Source organism: Puma concolor, chromosome E2 (genome assembly GCF_028749965.1).
Source record: "Puma concolor isolate L17-30 chromosome E2, mPumCon1.1.hap2, whole genome shotgun sequence".
Classification (NCBI taxonomy): Eukaryota; Metazoa; Chordata; class Mammalia; order Carnivora; family Felidae; genus Puma; species Puma concolor.
In genome coordinates, this window is record NC_141681.1 from 27,697,313 (window position 1) to 27,714,188 (window position 16,876).

General features: G+C 45.2%; 1 protein-coding gene and 1 long non-coding RNA gene across 5 annotated transcripts in view; one reads left to right on the forward strand and one right to left on the reverse strand.

Moving 5' to 3' along the window:
- Positions 1-8,221, forward strand: part of CSNK2A2 (casein kinase 2 alpha 2) — a 38,671-nt gene extending 30,450 nt beyond the window's left edge. For 2 of the 4 annotated variants that reach the window (XM_086689301.1, XM_086689304.1), the window contains 2 exons: positions 191-339; positions 1,986-2,841. In XM_086689301.1, the coding sequence (XP_086545427.1) occupies positions 191-339; positions 1,986-2,062 (226 nt within the window). In that variant the 3' untranslated portion in view covers positions 2,063-2,841. Of the gene's footprint in view, positions 1-190; positions 340-1,985; positions 2,842-6,336; positions 6,511-7,768 lie in introns of those variants that run through there. The other 2 variants (XM_086689302.1, XM_086689303.1) reach the window with 2 other exon arrangements.
- Positions 8,222-10,162: 1,941 nt separating this feature from the next.
- On the reverse strand, positions 10,163-16,840 carry LOC147573436 (uncharacterized). The gene is made up of 4 exons (XR_015244768.1): positions 16,560-16,840; positions 14,386-14,447; positions 11,577-11,691; positions 10,163-10,659 (listed from the first exon to the last, which is right to left on the reverse strand). It is a non-coding gene; the product is annotated as an uncharacterized LOC147573436 (long non-coding RNA).
- Positions 16,841-16,876: the final 36 nt, after the last annotated feature.

A 16,876-nucleotide genomic window follows, 5' to 3' on the forward strand; every position in this document is an offset into this window, starting at 1 on the left:
TAGAGCACAGTTTTTATTTTAGGATGCTGCGAGTGTATCTGTGCGGGGGTGGGACAGGTACCAGCGAGAATGAGGTTTCACAAGCTTGGAATCAGTGCATTATTCTAAGATTTTGTTGGCTTTAGCCCTAATGCGTCAGGATCCTTGTTGAATTTAATCTCAGAATACTATTGCTTCCCTTTTTTCTCAGACATTCACGGAAACGCTGGGAAAACTTTATCCATAGTGAGAACAGACATCTCGTCAGCCCCGAGGCCCTAGATCTTCTGGACAAACTTCTGCGATATGACCATCAGCAGAGACTGACTGCCAAAGAGGCCATGGAGCACCCGTACTTCTGTGAGTCTCCAGGGACTGTTTTCAGGGGCATAACTTACTAAAGGAAAAATACTTCTCTTCATCTTTGAGATCAGTCAAGAGAATTCTAGGTATTTGTATTGAATCGTCCTTAGAATTTGGCCTCATTAGTTCTAGACCGTTGAGACAACTTTGCAGTTGCTCTGCAGAGGGGTTTGCTTGTTCACTGCCTTAGCTCCCTCGAGTCCGGGAGGGACTATTCCCTGTGGCCCTGAGCTTATAGATCACAAGTATCTAAAATTTGTTTTCAAGTGTATATATTTGTATGGAAACCTAACCAAAGGTATTCTTCCCTTCAAAAACCAAATAGTTAGTTAAAAGTGATAAGGTGACTGTAGTGTATCTTCAAAGAAGGAAATGAGTTAAATAAACAAAAGGAATTTGAGGAAAGGAAAGCAGGTATGGAAGGACTGCACTAAAATCTCACCTGCGTTAAAGAATTTTTAGGTCTCACTTCAAAGTGTGTGTATGTATTCAATGCATGTGGTTGCTTACTGTCTGCATGCATACAGGCCTCCCCACCCCCCACCGATAAAGATGTCTCCAACAAACTTTCCCCTTAATTGTTGGCGATGTGAGATGATTTAGTCCAGGCACAGGGGAGACTGGGGATGAAGGTTACAGGACCCGTCTCTGTTCACTCTCTGAATTGAGAAGAAAACCTTCAGCCTGTCTGTTGCTTGGCCAGTATGCTGTCTTCCCTCCTCCCGTCCTCCCCCTAAGATTAAACAAATCTTACCTGAAGAAAATAAATCTTGAACCTCTTGGCCTGTAAGCATTAGTAGACAGCAAATTGGAAAGGTTTTACCCTTTGGTCTTCTAGACCTCAGACAAGTGCAACTCAGATGTCCTCTTTCCAGTTTCTGGCACAGGAAGCCGTTTTTACCCTTTGAGTTAAATTGAACTAAGAATTCCAGTGTTTTATAGTAAGTAATTCGTGATTTATTTGCTTTTCTGAATACACATCTTTTGTAAGAAAAAATGTTTCAAATGACTGATGCTTAAAATTGATAGGCCTTCTAATGGCTCTTTTCATTCTCCCTTTGCTCCAAAGTACTCATTAGCACACATGATTTGAAGAAATTGGGGGTTGGATATGACAGTATTCAAGGAAAAGAACACATAAGAAAATAAGTAGTAATTTTGAACAGTGGGAAGTTAGTGAGTCTGGGCCTCTGTTTTCCATGGGCCTCAGAGATTGAACTTGCCTTCTGAGGGAAGTGTTAGGAGTTGACTCTAAGAGCAAATTCCCCTGATCATTTTTCAATGTCTGATTTTTCTATAACCTTAGATCTGTAATTTGTTTTTATTTTTTAATTTTTAAAAAAGTTTATTAGTGCGGGGAGAGGGAGAGAGAGAATCCTAAGCAGGCTCAACACTGTCAGTGCAGAGCCCAATATGGGGCTCAGACTCACGAAACTGAGCTCATGACCTGAGCCGAAACCAAGAGTCAGACGCTTAACCGTCTGAGCCACCCAGGCGCCCCTAGTTCTGTGATTTCCGTTGCCCTTCTGACTCTGTCTTCCCTGTCAGTCTGTCTATGTCACCGTGGAAGGGGTTTTGTCATGATGGTGTCTCCCACACCTACCAGCCCTGATTCAGCTGACTTCTGTCCTGTTTCCTTGCAGACCCTGTGGTGAAGGAGCAGTCCCAACCTTGTGCAGACAACGCTGTGCTTTCCAGTGGCCTCACGGCAGCCCGGTGAAGTCTGGAAGGCGACGGGTAATGCGGCATTGATGCTTGCCAATAAAATCAACCAACCAAACACAAATCTTGAAGGAAACTACAATGTGATAAAAAGAAGTTCTAGTCATTCCTTCTAAATGCAAAGAAGAGTAAAGACCTAAATGTCAAAAAGAAAGAAAGAAATTCCCCAGTACTAGTTACTACAGGGAGCCGCCATTCTGGCAGTGTGACGATGCACATAGTTCAGGATCTGAGGGAACACTCCCTTTGGAATGCATGGGAGATGAGAGACTCGGAGTTGTTGTGCATTTGCGTTTATTTAACAGGAGACCGCTGTTGAATTAACCTGTTCAGTCAACAAGCTCTGAATATCTGACTTCCTATCTATTCCACTGTGGTCTGGGTTTCCTTTGGTGAGATTCAGGCTCAAGTTTTAGCAAAATGTCAGCAGTCTATACTGACACACCAGCCTCATTTACGAAAAGGAGATATTAAAACAGTGACAGTATTTTTTTTTTAAGCTCTTTTACAAATTCATGTTTTATGTATTTTTTTATGACATGAGCTCTCTAGGAAATGTACCTCATCCCTGCAGTTTTCTTCTAAGTGTATTCATTTGGGAGCAAACTGCAGTCACTCTCACAAGGGTCCCCTTTGCTGTCAGAAGGCATCACTTTAAACCTTGTGACGCTGTGTCCAGGGCCGTCTGTCTCCTCAAAAGTTCGATGCAAAGTGCATAACTTGGAGCTCACTGTAACCTTTGTTGATTTGCCTAACCATAAAACCTTGTTGCTGTTTTTTCTGTGTAGCCTTTTTTTTCCTTTTGCAGCCTTGTAAGGAAAGCCTCACCATTTCCCAGCACATACATCCGTGTGTGTGTGTGTGTGTGTGTGTGCGCGTGTGCCTGTTTTAACACACCTCTCTGAAAGAGACTTTTTGGTCACAACCATAGTGAAAGCTGGAAAGTCAGTCTTCAGGCAGGCTGTGGAGGGAGAGAAACATCCTATTAGAATGTATTTAGGAAAGACCTGTTGGGTCAGAAAAATGTATTCTCCCCAACCCCCCTTTTTGCCTCGTTTTATCCTCATGAGAAGCAGTTTCTCTCTGTAATCAGGGTAACCTGCGTTTTTAAGCTCTGAGAGGTACCACGTGAATGTGATGGCAAAGCTGAGTCTTTCTCACTTGCAGGGACAGGTTGTGTGCAGGGCCAGCCCACTCCCAGGGATGAGCAGAGCATCATGCGAGGGGCTTGGTGAGGATTTGGAGCACATAGAGCAAGTATCAACGCTTGGGACCCATGGCACTAGCCTTCATGTTAGCAAAGGAAGCTAGATTCTGCTTTAAAAAGTAAAAAATGTAGAGCTGATGTCATTTTGGGGACTTGTCACCAGTATGCTTTGCAGGCAGTCCCCCCTCACCCCAGCTGCAGAGCCATGCCACAGCTGTGGGAACTTGACAGCTAGGCCAGAGCTGGAGCTAGGATTTCTTTGTTAACTATTTAATAATGCCATACATTTTTATAAGGTTAGATTGATTGTTTGAAAACCTCTGTTTACATTCCATATTCCAATAAAATCATATTGGTATTGGTAGCAGGTCCTATTTCTACATGTAGATTCTGTTTTTGTTGTTTGGTCGGTGGGGATTTGAAATGCAAATAAAACTCTTACTAGAGTTGAGCTCACGGATTACAACTTAAAAGTAAGACCCCAAAGCCAGGAAATGCATTCAGTTAAGGTTCTCATGCCGATACTACCTGTCTGTGTTGCACATTCTGTATATTGACAAGTCCATTTGTTCAGCCTGAAAAGCCAAGACATGAGCTCTCAGCTGGACCTGTATTGGCACATCAGGCAGCAGAAGCCTTCTGATGTGCCCCTCTAGGCAGCACTGTTGGTGATTATCAGGGAGATGTGCCACTGTGTCTTTTTTGCCCCCCTACTTCTCCCCTTTTCGTCACCCATTCTCTCCCCTTCCACTTTTTTTGTTTTTAGTTGTCTGTCTGGACCAGGCAGGGAGAGCATACTGGAGAGTCTTGGTGAAGTAGCAACTCCATTTTTTCTGTTGGGTTCCCCAGAGGCATTGAAAGCATCTGGAGGAGTACAGTCAGGTGATGTGCTCCGGCCTCTCTCCGTTGATGATTTAGTAGATGCAAACACAATAACTTGCCTGTCTTGTGGCTCTGACACAGGAATCGTTCTTCCTTTTCATGTATGCTTTACTTTTCCACCACCTATGGTCTTCACTTCTCTTCATGCCTTAGCATCGCTGAGTTTCAAAAGCCTGCCCCTTTCTGAGTCTGGTCTTGACACTTAGCTGGCTGGCTGGCTGACTGTAGGTGGTTCTTTCCCAAACTGAAGTGAGTCCAGTCCAGACCTTTTCTCTTCTTTCCCATCTCCGTAGCCATTCTGTGTCCCGATGTACCTAGCTCCTTCAAGATTTCAGAATGCTTACCTGGGTTAGGAGATGGTCATGGAGAGTTCAGGGTGTGGGGGGCAGGGAAGGGGAGAGAGGGGGCGGGGAGAGAGAGAGAGAGAGAGTGTGTGTGTGAGTCTGTTCTTCTATTTAGACTAAGCCAAGGTAGATTTGCCCACCCACTATCCTTTTTGATCAGCATGTTATTTCTTAAATTCATCTCAGTAATTTTTATTAGGCATTTTTTTTGCTTTGTTACCTTATAACAGGTTAAAAGTGCCTATGATAAGGACTTAGTTATTTCCTAAAGAAAAGCAAAAAATGTGGGGAACAGGGTAGTGTTACACTATCATCTCAGGTACTGCCTGTGTTCGACAACATAGGCCTGGTATGGTGAGAACAGAAAGTTCCTATGCCAAATACAGATTGGTCTGATTGACCGCAAGTGAGCATAAGCGCGAGGCTTTGCTTCAGCTGACGAGTCCCATGGCGAGAGCAGAACTGATGGAACGCCAAGTGATACTTTCATCTGCAGTTTGCTTGCTGTTCACTCTCCCCTGGATCATATCAGCTGCCTGCTCTTGTCCTGTCCCTGTGGGAGGTGACTGGGTGGGAGAAGCCAAGTGGACAGTGCAGACAAGCATTCTTGGGTCTTCTCACCAATTAGAGCAGTGCCAGTGGTGGCTCTTGGAGGCGCCTAAACACCGGCTGCTGCACCAGGCCTGACAGACGTTCTCTAGCGCATCACTGCTCACAGGGCTCAAAGCTAGTGTGTTCCCTTGCAGAGAAGGAAGGGACTCAGACTGCTTGGATGGAGGAGACAGAAGAGCTTGTAATCCTGAGGGGCTCAGCAAGGAGGTGGTTAAAGGAAAGGGAACCAGTAAGAAAAACAGTCAAGGGATAGGTCTTGAGGAGAGAACATGACTTCTTCAGAGAGTCAGGGGTACCACCTTCATGACGTGGAATGTGCCCTGAGATGGGCACTGCCCCCTGGAGTGGTTCCAGCGCCGCTGAAAGGTGGCGCACTCAGACAGCTGCTGAGTCCCCAAGAGAGCTGGCGGCCATGGTCTCGGTCCGCACCTACTCAGGGAAATGACTTAGGTTCTCCCAGGTGCTGCGTTGAGGATGGAAGCAAAACTATTTGGGAACACAAGCAGCAATTGGAAGAATTTTTATATATGCATTGAAGTGGTTCTAAGCCCACTTAGCAGTTTCCCTTAATGCCAGTTCAGACTGAGCGATTTGTTTAGAAACCTGTGTTCCTGCATGGGCACTCGCAGGAAAAAGCAAACTTCCCTCCTGCAGATAATAGGGGTAAGCTGGAGTTAAGTTCATTGAAATAGAAACCCTTCTAAAAGCAAAAGCAGGGTGCACGGGAGCACACGAAGAGCCAGAGGTTTTCAGTGAGCTTAATAAGTCTAAGGTGGCATAACATCCTGCTTCTAAAAATTAACCCCAGGGTGGGAATGGGGGGCGGGGGGGGAGGTGGCAGTGAAACATCTGGCAGAGAAAACCAGTAATAACAAACACTTTTGAGCTCTATGGATGTGTTCATGGAAACGACGACAAGCAGGTGTTGTGGAGGCTGGGGAAAGTGATGTGATGGGTTATACAGCTGATGCCATGAGTACTTTTGTGTAGAGACTCAACAATGTGCTACAAATGTGATACTTAATCCTGAACTGCATGTATTGGGGATTGTTTGAAAAAAAAAAAAAACAAACTTTCGTTGAATCAATAAATTAACAGTTTTGCACTTGCTGGCTTTTCTTGCTGTAAATGGCGACTAAGAGGTTGGGACAGAAATCTGGACACCCTGTGGAAAGCTTGGATAAATCTTCAAGAACCGTGGAGCCAACTATTTCCTTCTGTTTGCAGAACAGCAACACTGCCTGGGTTGTGATCCCTTCCAAATGATCACTTCAGACACACTTGGCCACCTCTTTGTATCACTGGATGACTGATGTCTGATTGATGTGCTGCTGCCCTTAGAGGAAAGACAAGTGTCATGTGAAACCTTGTTTTCAAAAATAAAAACGTTGATAACCACCAGATTCCCAAGCGGGAGACAAGCCACTGCTATGAGGCCCTTAAACTTGTATTTCCTGTCTCTTGGGGGAGAGGAGGGGTGCACCTTGAACTGGAAAGATGTGTGTATGGGGGTTGCAGTTCATCACCACCTTCGTGTGGAGCTTTCCTTTATCAAGAGAGGTGGGACTAGAGTGGTGTCATGTGGGGCTTGTGCTGTTTCTTGGTACTTGCTCCAGAATCCCTCTCCTAGGCACCTGCTTCTGGGATTGGCCCATTTTAGTGCACAACTTTAACCTTTGTGGCTGAGTATTCTGCGTTTATGAAAACCTCTCCCCACTCCCATTCCTTGCATCAAGAGCGGGCACACACTATTGTGTGTCTGCATTTGGCAGATGATGGTGTCTTTAATTAGTGTGCTTCTCACTGATGGAACCCTCAGTGGCGCTGGACGCTTGGAAATCAGTTGCTGAAGTGCTTAAAGGCAAATAGTCCTTTCTTTCTTGAACCTCACGCACCATGCGGCCTTTCTCAAGAAAGGCCTTTCTTCCTTTACCCAGAGGAAGTTTTCACGAAGCAGTGTTTCTGTGACAGCTTCCCAGGGGCACAGTCCTTTTCTCTCGATGTAGTGCCGATCTGTGAGACGTTGCTTCTAGAATTCCGCTGCTGGCATCTCACCACCCACTTCACTGTGCTGGACATGGAAGGGAAAATGGGGTTTTTAGGCCATGCCTCACAGCTGCTCCCAGGGGAGAGTTAAAAATATTTGAGCTCCCTTTTTGCTCTTTGTTTATTAGTGGACTGGGCACTTTCCTGGTATAAATACAGTCCTCTGATTATTAGTCCCAAGACATCCTCAGTAAACGGGGTCAAGGCTGATGGGGACCCAGCATTGGACTGTTGAGCCTGTCACTCAGCTTGCTCAGAACAGTCGAGAGGCCTCGGTGCTCCTAAATCTGCACTCTGAACCCAAGAGGCAGGGAGGAGACTCGGGCACACATGCTGTGTCCGGAGCTTTCCCCTCTTCCTCCCAGGAGCCTGCACCCAAAACCGCCTCTGCTAGTGGTGATCACGAGAGGAAGGAAGAGGGTATTACTCGAAACCCGAGATTGTAGAGTTAGTTCTTACCAGGTTTTCCACACAATGGCATGGGAAAGTCAAGCTTGCACACTGTTCCCAGCACTCTTCGAGAGAAGGAAGCCACAGGCAAGTGGAGGCCTGTCCTCACTCCGGGTCAGATTGATTAATGTCGTCTTTCCCCTCCTCCCATCTCTTTCCCCAGGTCTGTTGCGGTTCCTCCCACTTTTCCATAAGCAGAACAAGAACCAAATCAAACGTCTTAACGTGTGTAGAGCGCGATCACGTTCCGTGAGCAGACACAAAATGGTGGCAGGTTTGGCGAGCACGAACCAGACCAACCGAAGGGCAGCCCGCCACCGTATTTCAAACCTCACTTCTGAATGTAAAAGGTTCACACGCCTTTGGCTTCCTGTTGACTTCCTCCTGACCCAGAAAGCATGGGAAATGTGAAGGGTATGCAAAATGGTTGTTGGTTACTGTTGCTCTCCCGTGCCCCTTGACTCGGCCTGTGGCCACCTGTTTTTCCAGCAGACCACGTTAACTAGCCGACCACAGACTCCACAGTGGGGAACGGGGGGCAATATATGGCATGACGGGCAGTTACATATTATAATTTTAAAAGTATATATTATTGAATAAAAGGTTTTAAAAGAAACGTATGGAGAGTTTTCAGTGTGGAAGGGGCCGTTAACCAAGACCCATGGCCACAGAGGACTGAGTGAAAAAGAAGAGCAGGTTCTAGCCAGAGGAAAAGCAGGGGGAGTCCCAGAGGTGAGGAGGGCCGTTTTTAAGGACGCTCTTGACCAGGGATGAGAAGTTGAACAGGTATGGTGAACTAATCCTGGGAATGGGGCAAACCGCAGGTGACTCTAGTAGACTGGGCGAGCCAGGAAAGCCATGTTTTGCCTTGACCCTTCCTTCTAATCCAATGACTAGGCGGTAGACATCATCTCTAGTGACCTCCAGAAGATGCCTTAGCCCCTTCTTTGCTTTCCTTTTGCTGGTGTCTCCATAGTTCATTCCACTTCCCCATTTTGCCCCTCTTCCCCATGGCCCCTTCTGAAAAAGCATCTTAGCTTGGAGGCTGGTGGAGTCTGCTGTCCTCCAGCAGGCAAGGGTCAGGGGTCTCAGGGCCAGATCCGAGGGCTGCTTCCGGTGGCATTTGGAAGCTCCCGCGAGCTGAGAGGAAAAGTGGCCCACTCCGCTGTGAGAGAGGGTGCAGTGGAAGCACCAGTTGTATTTGTTGAGTGAAAACAAAGGAAACCTGCTTTACAAATGAGCCTTCCCTGGCTCCCTCAGGCCTGCCCTCTGAGGATAGCTGTGCCACGGGGAGGTGAAGGCAGCCATAACCGGGTGGCCAGCCAGCTTGGCCTCTGGCTGTGGCCTGCGTCCTCCCACAGCCTGTAGAGAGCAGGAGCAACAGGCAGACCCCGATACCCAGGCGGCTCAGGGGTGCCCACTATTCACACAAGCCACTTGTTCCCACAACATTCCTTCTTCTGTCTTTGCTGCTTGTCCTGCACAGGTGACTGTGGGAACGCAGGTGTGGACACTCACAGTTTCTGAAGCAATTGTGGGGGGAAAGCAAAGAGGCCCCTCAGGGTCACCACGGCGTCACAGTGGCCCCTGGAGCAGCTTCTGTCGTATCCAAGCAGTTCCACAGGTGTGGGAGCCCGAGACAGTGCCTGCCCCCCCCCGGCCCCCGGACACCAGCGAGGAGGGCCCGCAGGCCCACCGCCAGCAGACTTTGTAAGGCCGACAGGACATCGAGTGGATGGACTTGGGACTTTTCCAGCACCATCACTGGCCTGGTCTTCTCAAGCAGGCACTCTCATGCCGCGGCCCTTTTGACTCCAGGCTCTGCAGATTTCTCTTGGTCTCCCAGGTCTCTGGGACAGCATCTCAATACCTCATTATAACGAGCACGTCCCCAAAGCTCCTGAGGACACGGTGCTTTGTGTGCACACGTTTATCTACAGAGCACGTTACCTCCGTGGTGACCCACTGGCATTTGAGGGCCTTCCCAGACCAGAAGGGGCTCTTCGGAGTAGATACAGTTGATTGACTTGGGAATTCTTAGATGCCATGCAGAACTCAAATGTTAGCTCCCCATTTTTCTTCCCAGGGTGCTCTCTAACTTCCCAGTGGGAAAGTCTTGTTTTCTGGAAACCCCTCAAGCATATCAGATGTTTCTTTTTTGTGGATGATTACTGTTGGGCGGAAGAGAGGTTGTAGAATGAAGGGAAAGGAGGAATTTTTGCTTAGGCTTTTTTGACCTTGAGAGAAGGGGACAAGGGACCTGCTTACCCAAAAACAGTCTATAAAACTCATCCACAAAGTGCTTGGCAATTCAGAACATCAGTTCACATCTTTCAATGGCCCTGCTTATATTTGGATTGTTTAAAGTAACATTTATTTATTCTGATTACCAAAGTAATATATGCTCATGGTAAGAAATTCTGAAAGCCTTCCCTTACCACATGCCACGTGCACACACACACACACACACACACACACACACACACACACACACACACTACTCTTTCCTCCCTTGGAGGTAACCATAGTTAATTTTGGCGTATATCTTATAATTTACTAACATTTAAAAATCAACGATTTTTATTTTTACAGAAATGTAATCAAACCACACATTCTCTCTCTCTTTTTTGCAACTTGTGCTTTCGCTTAGTTGTGACAGTTTTACTGTTAGCACGTATAGACCCACCTCACTCCTTTTTGTGGCCGCATGGGGTTCCATTGTGTGACGTACCACAGTTGAAGCAATCCCTTCCTGATGAGAGACTTTTACCAGTACTGTTACCAGTATTGCTGCAATGAACAAATCTGCACATACATTTTTACACGGTATGTTTGTGAGATAAGATCTTAAAAAGGAAAAACTGTGCTGTATGTTTTGTTTTAGAAAGGGCACTGCTATGATTCAGAGGAAGCAGTCTTCTCTTCCCTTCTCTCACTGGTTTAGGTTGGAACTGGGATGCCTTTAGTCATGGAATTCTTGTGAGGCTCTGTTAGGCACTGGGACATGATGCCCAGAGTCTTTGCGCTTTCCAGGGAAACAGGAATGTTTGAGACCTGAAAAAAAGAAAAGGTGTTGGCGCTAACATAAGAAAGTTATGAAATAAAAACTAATAAATGTAATTACATGTCTTTCCAATCCTATGAGCTTCATTGTCATTTGCTTTAAAAAAATATTTTTCTTGGGGTGCCTGGGTGGCTCAGTCGGTTGAGCATCCTACTCTTGGTTTCGGCTCAAATCATGATCCCAGGGTTGTGGAATCAAACCCAACACATCAGGCTCCACACTCAGCATGGATTCTCAATGTCTCTCTGTCTCTCTGTCTCTCTCTCTCCCTCTGCCCTTCTTCCCCACTGGTGTTCTCTCGTGCTTTTTAATACAAAAAATTTTTTTAATATTTTTTTCTTGATGCCTGGGTGGCTCCGCCGGTTAAGTGGCCAACCAGCTCGGGACATGATCTCACGGTTCATGAGTTCGAGCCTCGCATCAGCTCAGTGCTGACAGCCTAGAGCCTGCTTCGGGTTCTGTGTCTCCCTTTCTCTCTGCCCTTCCCCTGCTCATGCTCTGTCTCTCAAAACTGAATAAACATGGGGAAAAAAAATTTTTTTTAATGTATATACTTTTTTCTTGGGGAACCTGGGTGGCTCAGTTGGTTGAGTGTGTGCCTCTTGGTTTTGGCTCAGGTCATGATCTCATAGTTCCGTGGGTTCAAGCCCCACATTGGGCTCCGTGCTAGCAGTGCAGAGCCTGCTTGGGATTCTCTTTCTCTCTCCCTCTCTCTGCCCCTCCCCAACTCGCACTGTCTCTGTCTCTCTCAAAATAAATAAACTTAGAGAAAAAAACTTAGCTTTGGAAAAATATGCATATATGTATTTTTTCTCATGATAATTAGTGAAGAGTCACAATTACAAAATCAAACAATTTCAAAAGCAGTTTTAAAAGATCTTTTCAAAAATTACAGGGAAAAGCTTACCTTAAGTATGAAAAATGGCTACTATGGCTGCTATGTTTGAAGTGCTGTAGGGAAGCCTTCGAAAGAAAGCACGCAGGGGCTGGCAGAGGGGTGGGTGTAGAATGGATGAGCAACACTGAGGAATAAAGAAAAGCTGTTAAAATGTGCATCTCAAACGCATTGTGAAGAAGTCAGACTCAAAAGGATACTTATTCCATTTATGTGACATTCTGGAAAAGGCAAAATGTAGGAAATGGAGAACAGGTAAATCTGTGGTTGCCAGGGTTTAAGCATAGGTGATAACATGAGGAAATTTGGGGGTTGATGAAACTCTTCTGTATCTTAAATGTGGTGATGGTTATATGACTTGGTGCCTTTGTCAAAACTGTACACCGGGGCACCTGGGTGGCTCAGTCAGTTAAGCATCTGACTTCAGCTCAGGTCATGATCTCGCAGTTCGTGAGTTTGAGCCCCACGTCAGGCTCTGTGCTGACAGCTCGGAGCCTGGAGCCTGCTTCGGATTCTGTGTCTCCCTTTCTCTCTGCTCTTCCCCTGCTCATGCTCTGTCTCTCCCTTCCTCAAAAATAAATAGACACTTAAAAAAATTAAAAAAAACTGTACACCATACACACACACACACACACACACACATACACATATGTATGTGAGTTAAAAAATAAATTTAAAAAAATAACAATAATGTGCAAGGGCCCAACAGAGTCCCATTTGAACTTCACTCTCAGATGAGCAGCGGCCTCGTCCGCCCACCACTGGCTCTTTCACTGCTATCTTCCGGGCTGAGGGTCGTCTCTGGGTGTAACCACCCGGGCCGGGACGCAGTGGTCCTCCATCTACCAGCTGGACACTCAATTTCAAGGCACTCTTCATCTTTGCTCCCAGCTAAGGGGTGATTCTCCAGGCACAACTTTGCCCACCTCATTGCTATTCCTTCCCATCTCGATCAGCAAAGAGGGGTGGGGTGTAAATGCTTCCTTGCAGTGTGTGGCGAGTCCCTTGTGTCTCTCGGAGGCCAGGTGTGCTGAGTTTCTGGGCTCTGACTGACCTGAGCAAACACCGTCCACTGGGTTTTGGTATTTTTCAGTGCCTTTGCACACTGAAAGGGATGCTTATGGTTACTGGTGTTTCAAATAATATCTTAGTTGTTTTTCTTTTTAATGTTTGTTTATTTTTGAGAGAGAGAGCCAGAACGCGAGCAGGGAGGGGCAGAGAGAGAGGGAGACAAAGAATCGGAAGCAGGCTCCAGGCTCTGAACTGTCAGCACAGGGCCTGACGCGGGGCTCGAACCCACGAGCGAGCTGTGAGATCATGACGTGAGCCAAAATCGCAGCTCAAATGAATGAGCCTCCCAGGTGCCCCAATAATATCTTAGTTATTAAAGCTGTACATTTAAAATCTAATTTCTCTTGTGTTCTTAACATCAATTTACAAGTCTTGTTATAACTACAAAGTAATTGGTTTTATGTATAAATACTTTTGCTAAATCCTTGATTGATGCTCGATCGATTCAAAACTTAGTGGGTTAGGGGCACCTGGGTGGCGCAGTCGGTTAAGCATCCGGCTTCAGCCAGGTCACGATCTCGCGGTCCGTGAGTTCGAGCCCCACGTCAGGCTCTGGGCTGATGGCTCAGAGCCTGGAACCTGTTTCCGATTCTGTGTCTCCCTCTCTCTCTGCCCCTCCCCTGTTAATGCTCTGTCTCTCTCTGTCCCAAAAATAAATAAACGTTGAAAAACAAAAAAAAAAAAAACAAAAAAAAAACTTAATGGGTTAAACTGTAAATATTGCTTGTATGCTTAATCTAGTTTCCTTAGACCACATATTTAATCACATATTTAATCTGTTTGATTTGTACAAGCACTTCCAATATGAAAGACCTAAAATGAGATGAAATCTTCCTAAGCATTCAAATACTAACATATTTAAGTCTAAATTCACAGATTTAATAAATAAAATCTTTTAATACTTAATACATTTTAAAGTTTAATAAATCAAAATCTTTTAAACATTTAATGTTTACACACTTAAAATTTTATAAGCATTTTAAAATTAAAATCACAGGTAATTTCACATTCCTTCAAGCATTGCAAATTAAATTCAAAGCATCGGGTTCTCCAATACATTAAGGTATCTTAAATAACAAAATATCACAATAATCGGAAACTTATTCCTCTATTTGACAAGGATTACTGGTATCATGGTTTTGATTTACTTGCCATAATCTGTGTGTGACATTCTACCAAGGTAACATTCTATCTGAACTCAGGACTATGATACATTCATAGTCAGAGATTCTGGGGTTGGCCAAGTACAGGTTGCTACTTCTGCAATAGTTATATGCAAATTTCTGGTTAACAAACTAAGCCCCTTGCAATAGTAATGGGATTTTCAAGACCACCCCCAGATCCCACCTCACTCAATGAGGGTCAGGATTTTGTTACCTTTTCTGAAACTCTTAATGGCCTCATACATCAACTAAGCTTCTGCACCCACTACCCAGATTGGAATCACTTCACTGCCTCTGTAAATTCTGCTTCCTTCTTTCTTCTTTTTTTTAACTGACTCATCCACCTCATTATAATTACAGAAATCACTGAAGGAAGCTACTGATTAGCAAGATTTTTCCTGTATTTTGTCCTTACATAAATTCATGTTGATGAAGGGAAAACAATCTTAAAGAATGATAGTGTAATGCATTTTTCTGTGAGAGACATCTGTGGTTTTGGGTTAAGTTGGTCCACATCACCTTTGAAATGAAAGTATATGTCAGAGGTGATCATTTGACTCTAATCAACTCATTCATTCATCGTATACCTGCCATGATGGTGGTCCTGTGTAGGTGCTGGGATACATGCACAGAAGAAGACAGTCTGGACCTGAAAAAAGCATGCCAAAATTAAGTCTACCATGGAGTCAACTCACAAATTCATGTTCTCCAAACCTTTGATCAAATCATCTATATTGTAGGGGTGTCTGGGTGACTCAGTCAGTTAAGCGTCTGAGTTCAGCTCAGGTCATGATCCCATAGTTGCTGGGTTCAAGCCCCACACTGGGCTCTGCGCTGACAGTGTGGAACCTACTTGAGATTCTCTCTCTCCTTCTGTCTCTCTGCCCCACCCCCACTTGCACACATATGCACTCTCAGAATAAATAAAAAAAAATCATTCTTACTGTAGCCAAGGCCATGATCGCAATAAACTTTGAACGCCAACATAAGAAAGAACTAAACACAGTTCAGGGAGACACTTACTGAGAATGGGTAGTTGGGAGAAACAAGCACTTTCGTTTTATTCATCAGCTTGCTCACTGATTGTCTATCTGTTCAAGGCGCTTAAGCCCATACTTGCTCAAGGTGTTCCATTTTTTTTAAGTTTATTTATTTATTTTTTAGAGAGAGAGAGAGAGAGTGAGTGAGAGAGAGAATCCCAAGCAGGCTCCACACCATTAGTGCAGAGCCTGATGTGGGACACCAACTCATGAACATTGAGATCATGACCTGAGCTGAAGTCAGACGCTTGGTTAAGCAACTGAGCCACCCAAGCACCCCAAGGTGTTCCGTTTTAACCGAGGAGAGTGCATGGTTAATGAGGGACATGTGAATAGGCAGATACATTAGGTGAGCCCCAATGCAGAGGAGAAGATCTTTATTGGTGGGTTGGGTCTGGAGCTCCTGAGACCAGGAGACACAGAACCTGTGCTGGGCCTGCAGTGACCAGGACCCCAGGTCCATGACTGATTCACTGATTCAACACATGCTTACTGCATTCCCACTTTATGCCAGCACTTTAGGTACTAGGAATACAAGACAGACCAAATTCTTTCTCCCAGAAGCTCAAAACAGGGGAAAGGAGACAGCAATAAGTAACTATATAGACTATGAAGTGGTGATAAGTACTATGGAAAGAAATAATAAAGTGGGGTAGGAGGACAAGAAGTTGGGGTTAGAGGTGCCATTTCATGCTGGTTGTCAAAGAGGTCCTCTCTGAGGAGGTAGTGTAGTGAGTTGAATAGTGTCCCCTCAAAATTCATGTCCACACAGAACCTGAGAAATGGGCACTTATTTGGAAAGAGTGCCTTCGTGAATGCAATTAGTTTAAGGTCTCAAGATGATATCATGCTGGATTCAAGGTGGGCACTAAATCCAATGACCGGTGTGCTCATGAGAGGAGAGGACATGGAAGAAAGGTATGCCAAGATGGTGGCAGAGATTGCAGTGAAGCTCCACAAGCCTAGGAGCACCTAGGGCCATCAGGAGCTGGAAGAGGCAAGGAAGATCCCTGAACATTTTAGTAACAATCAAGGGATAAATTGTTTACTGGCCTAAAGCACAGTCCCCAGCAGTCGTCCAAAAATAACAATTTCATAGAAAAAACTGTTTTTTACTTTCTACTCTAGTATGATCCACATATCCTCCCACCCCCCACCCCCCTGCCATGTCTGGAAATTCTGGCTAGATTGTTCACAGGGTTGATGTGAGGATTAAATGATTTAGGAAAGGCTAAGCTCTTAGGATGGTACCTGACACCTGATAAATGCTCAACTGACGCTAGCCATTTGTAGCCTTGTTGATGATGTTAACTGCAAACTCCTTTTCTGTCAGTCACAATACCCAGCACAGGCCTGAGCACAGAATATAATATTTAGGAAGATGCTCAGTGAGTGACTGGTCTCCAACACTTGGGATTTCTTCCACACTTGAAATATCATAGCTTATTTTGTGTCTTTTTTAAAAATGTTCTAAGTATTAATTGATTTAGAAAAACAGCTCCACCAACTCTATTTTGTTTAATTTTATTAATTCCTGCTGTTATCTTAATGTTCAGGCTTTTTTGTTCGCTAGTGCATTCAAGGTAATTTTCCTGAGAGTACAGCTTTGCATCCCACAAGATATGCAGTATATTCATAGTGACCCTGTTAATGATTAAAGCAATGCTGTACATAAGGCGCTTAGCACAGTGCTCAGTAATGTTTGGTTGCTTTAACCTTACCCTGCACACGGCGGCCAGTCTATTTGACACTCTGGTAAGCAGTTGCTTAGCAAAGCCACCTTCTGCGTCTTTCTCCACTTTACTTTTGCCCTTGTAACTCCTCCCAGTCCTTCAGGGGGCGGGGCCAGGTCTTCACGCCCCTAACCCCACCCCGCCACGTTCCCTTGACACTTTTTGCGTGCTCCACACATTCTATAATCCTGTCTCCTTCCGTTTTCTAAAAGCAGCTCTGGAATTAGGATGAGAAAAATAGTCCCTTGACAACAGAGTTCTTTCCACAAGAAGGCGGGACTGGGGCGGGGCTTAAAACCGGAAGA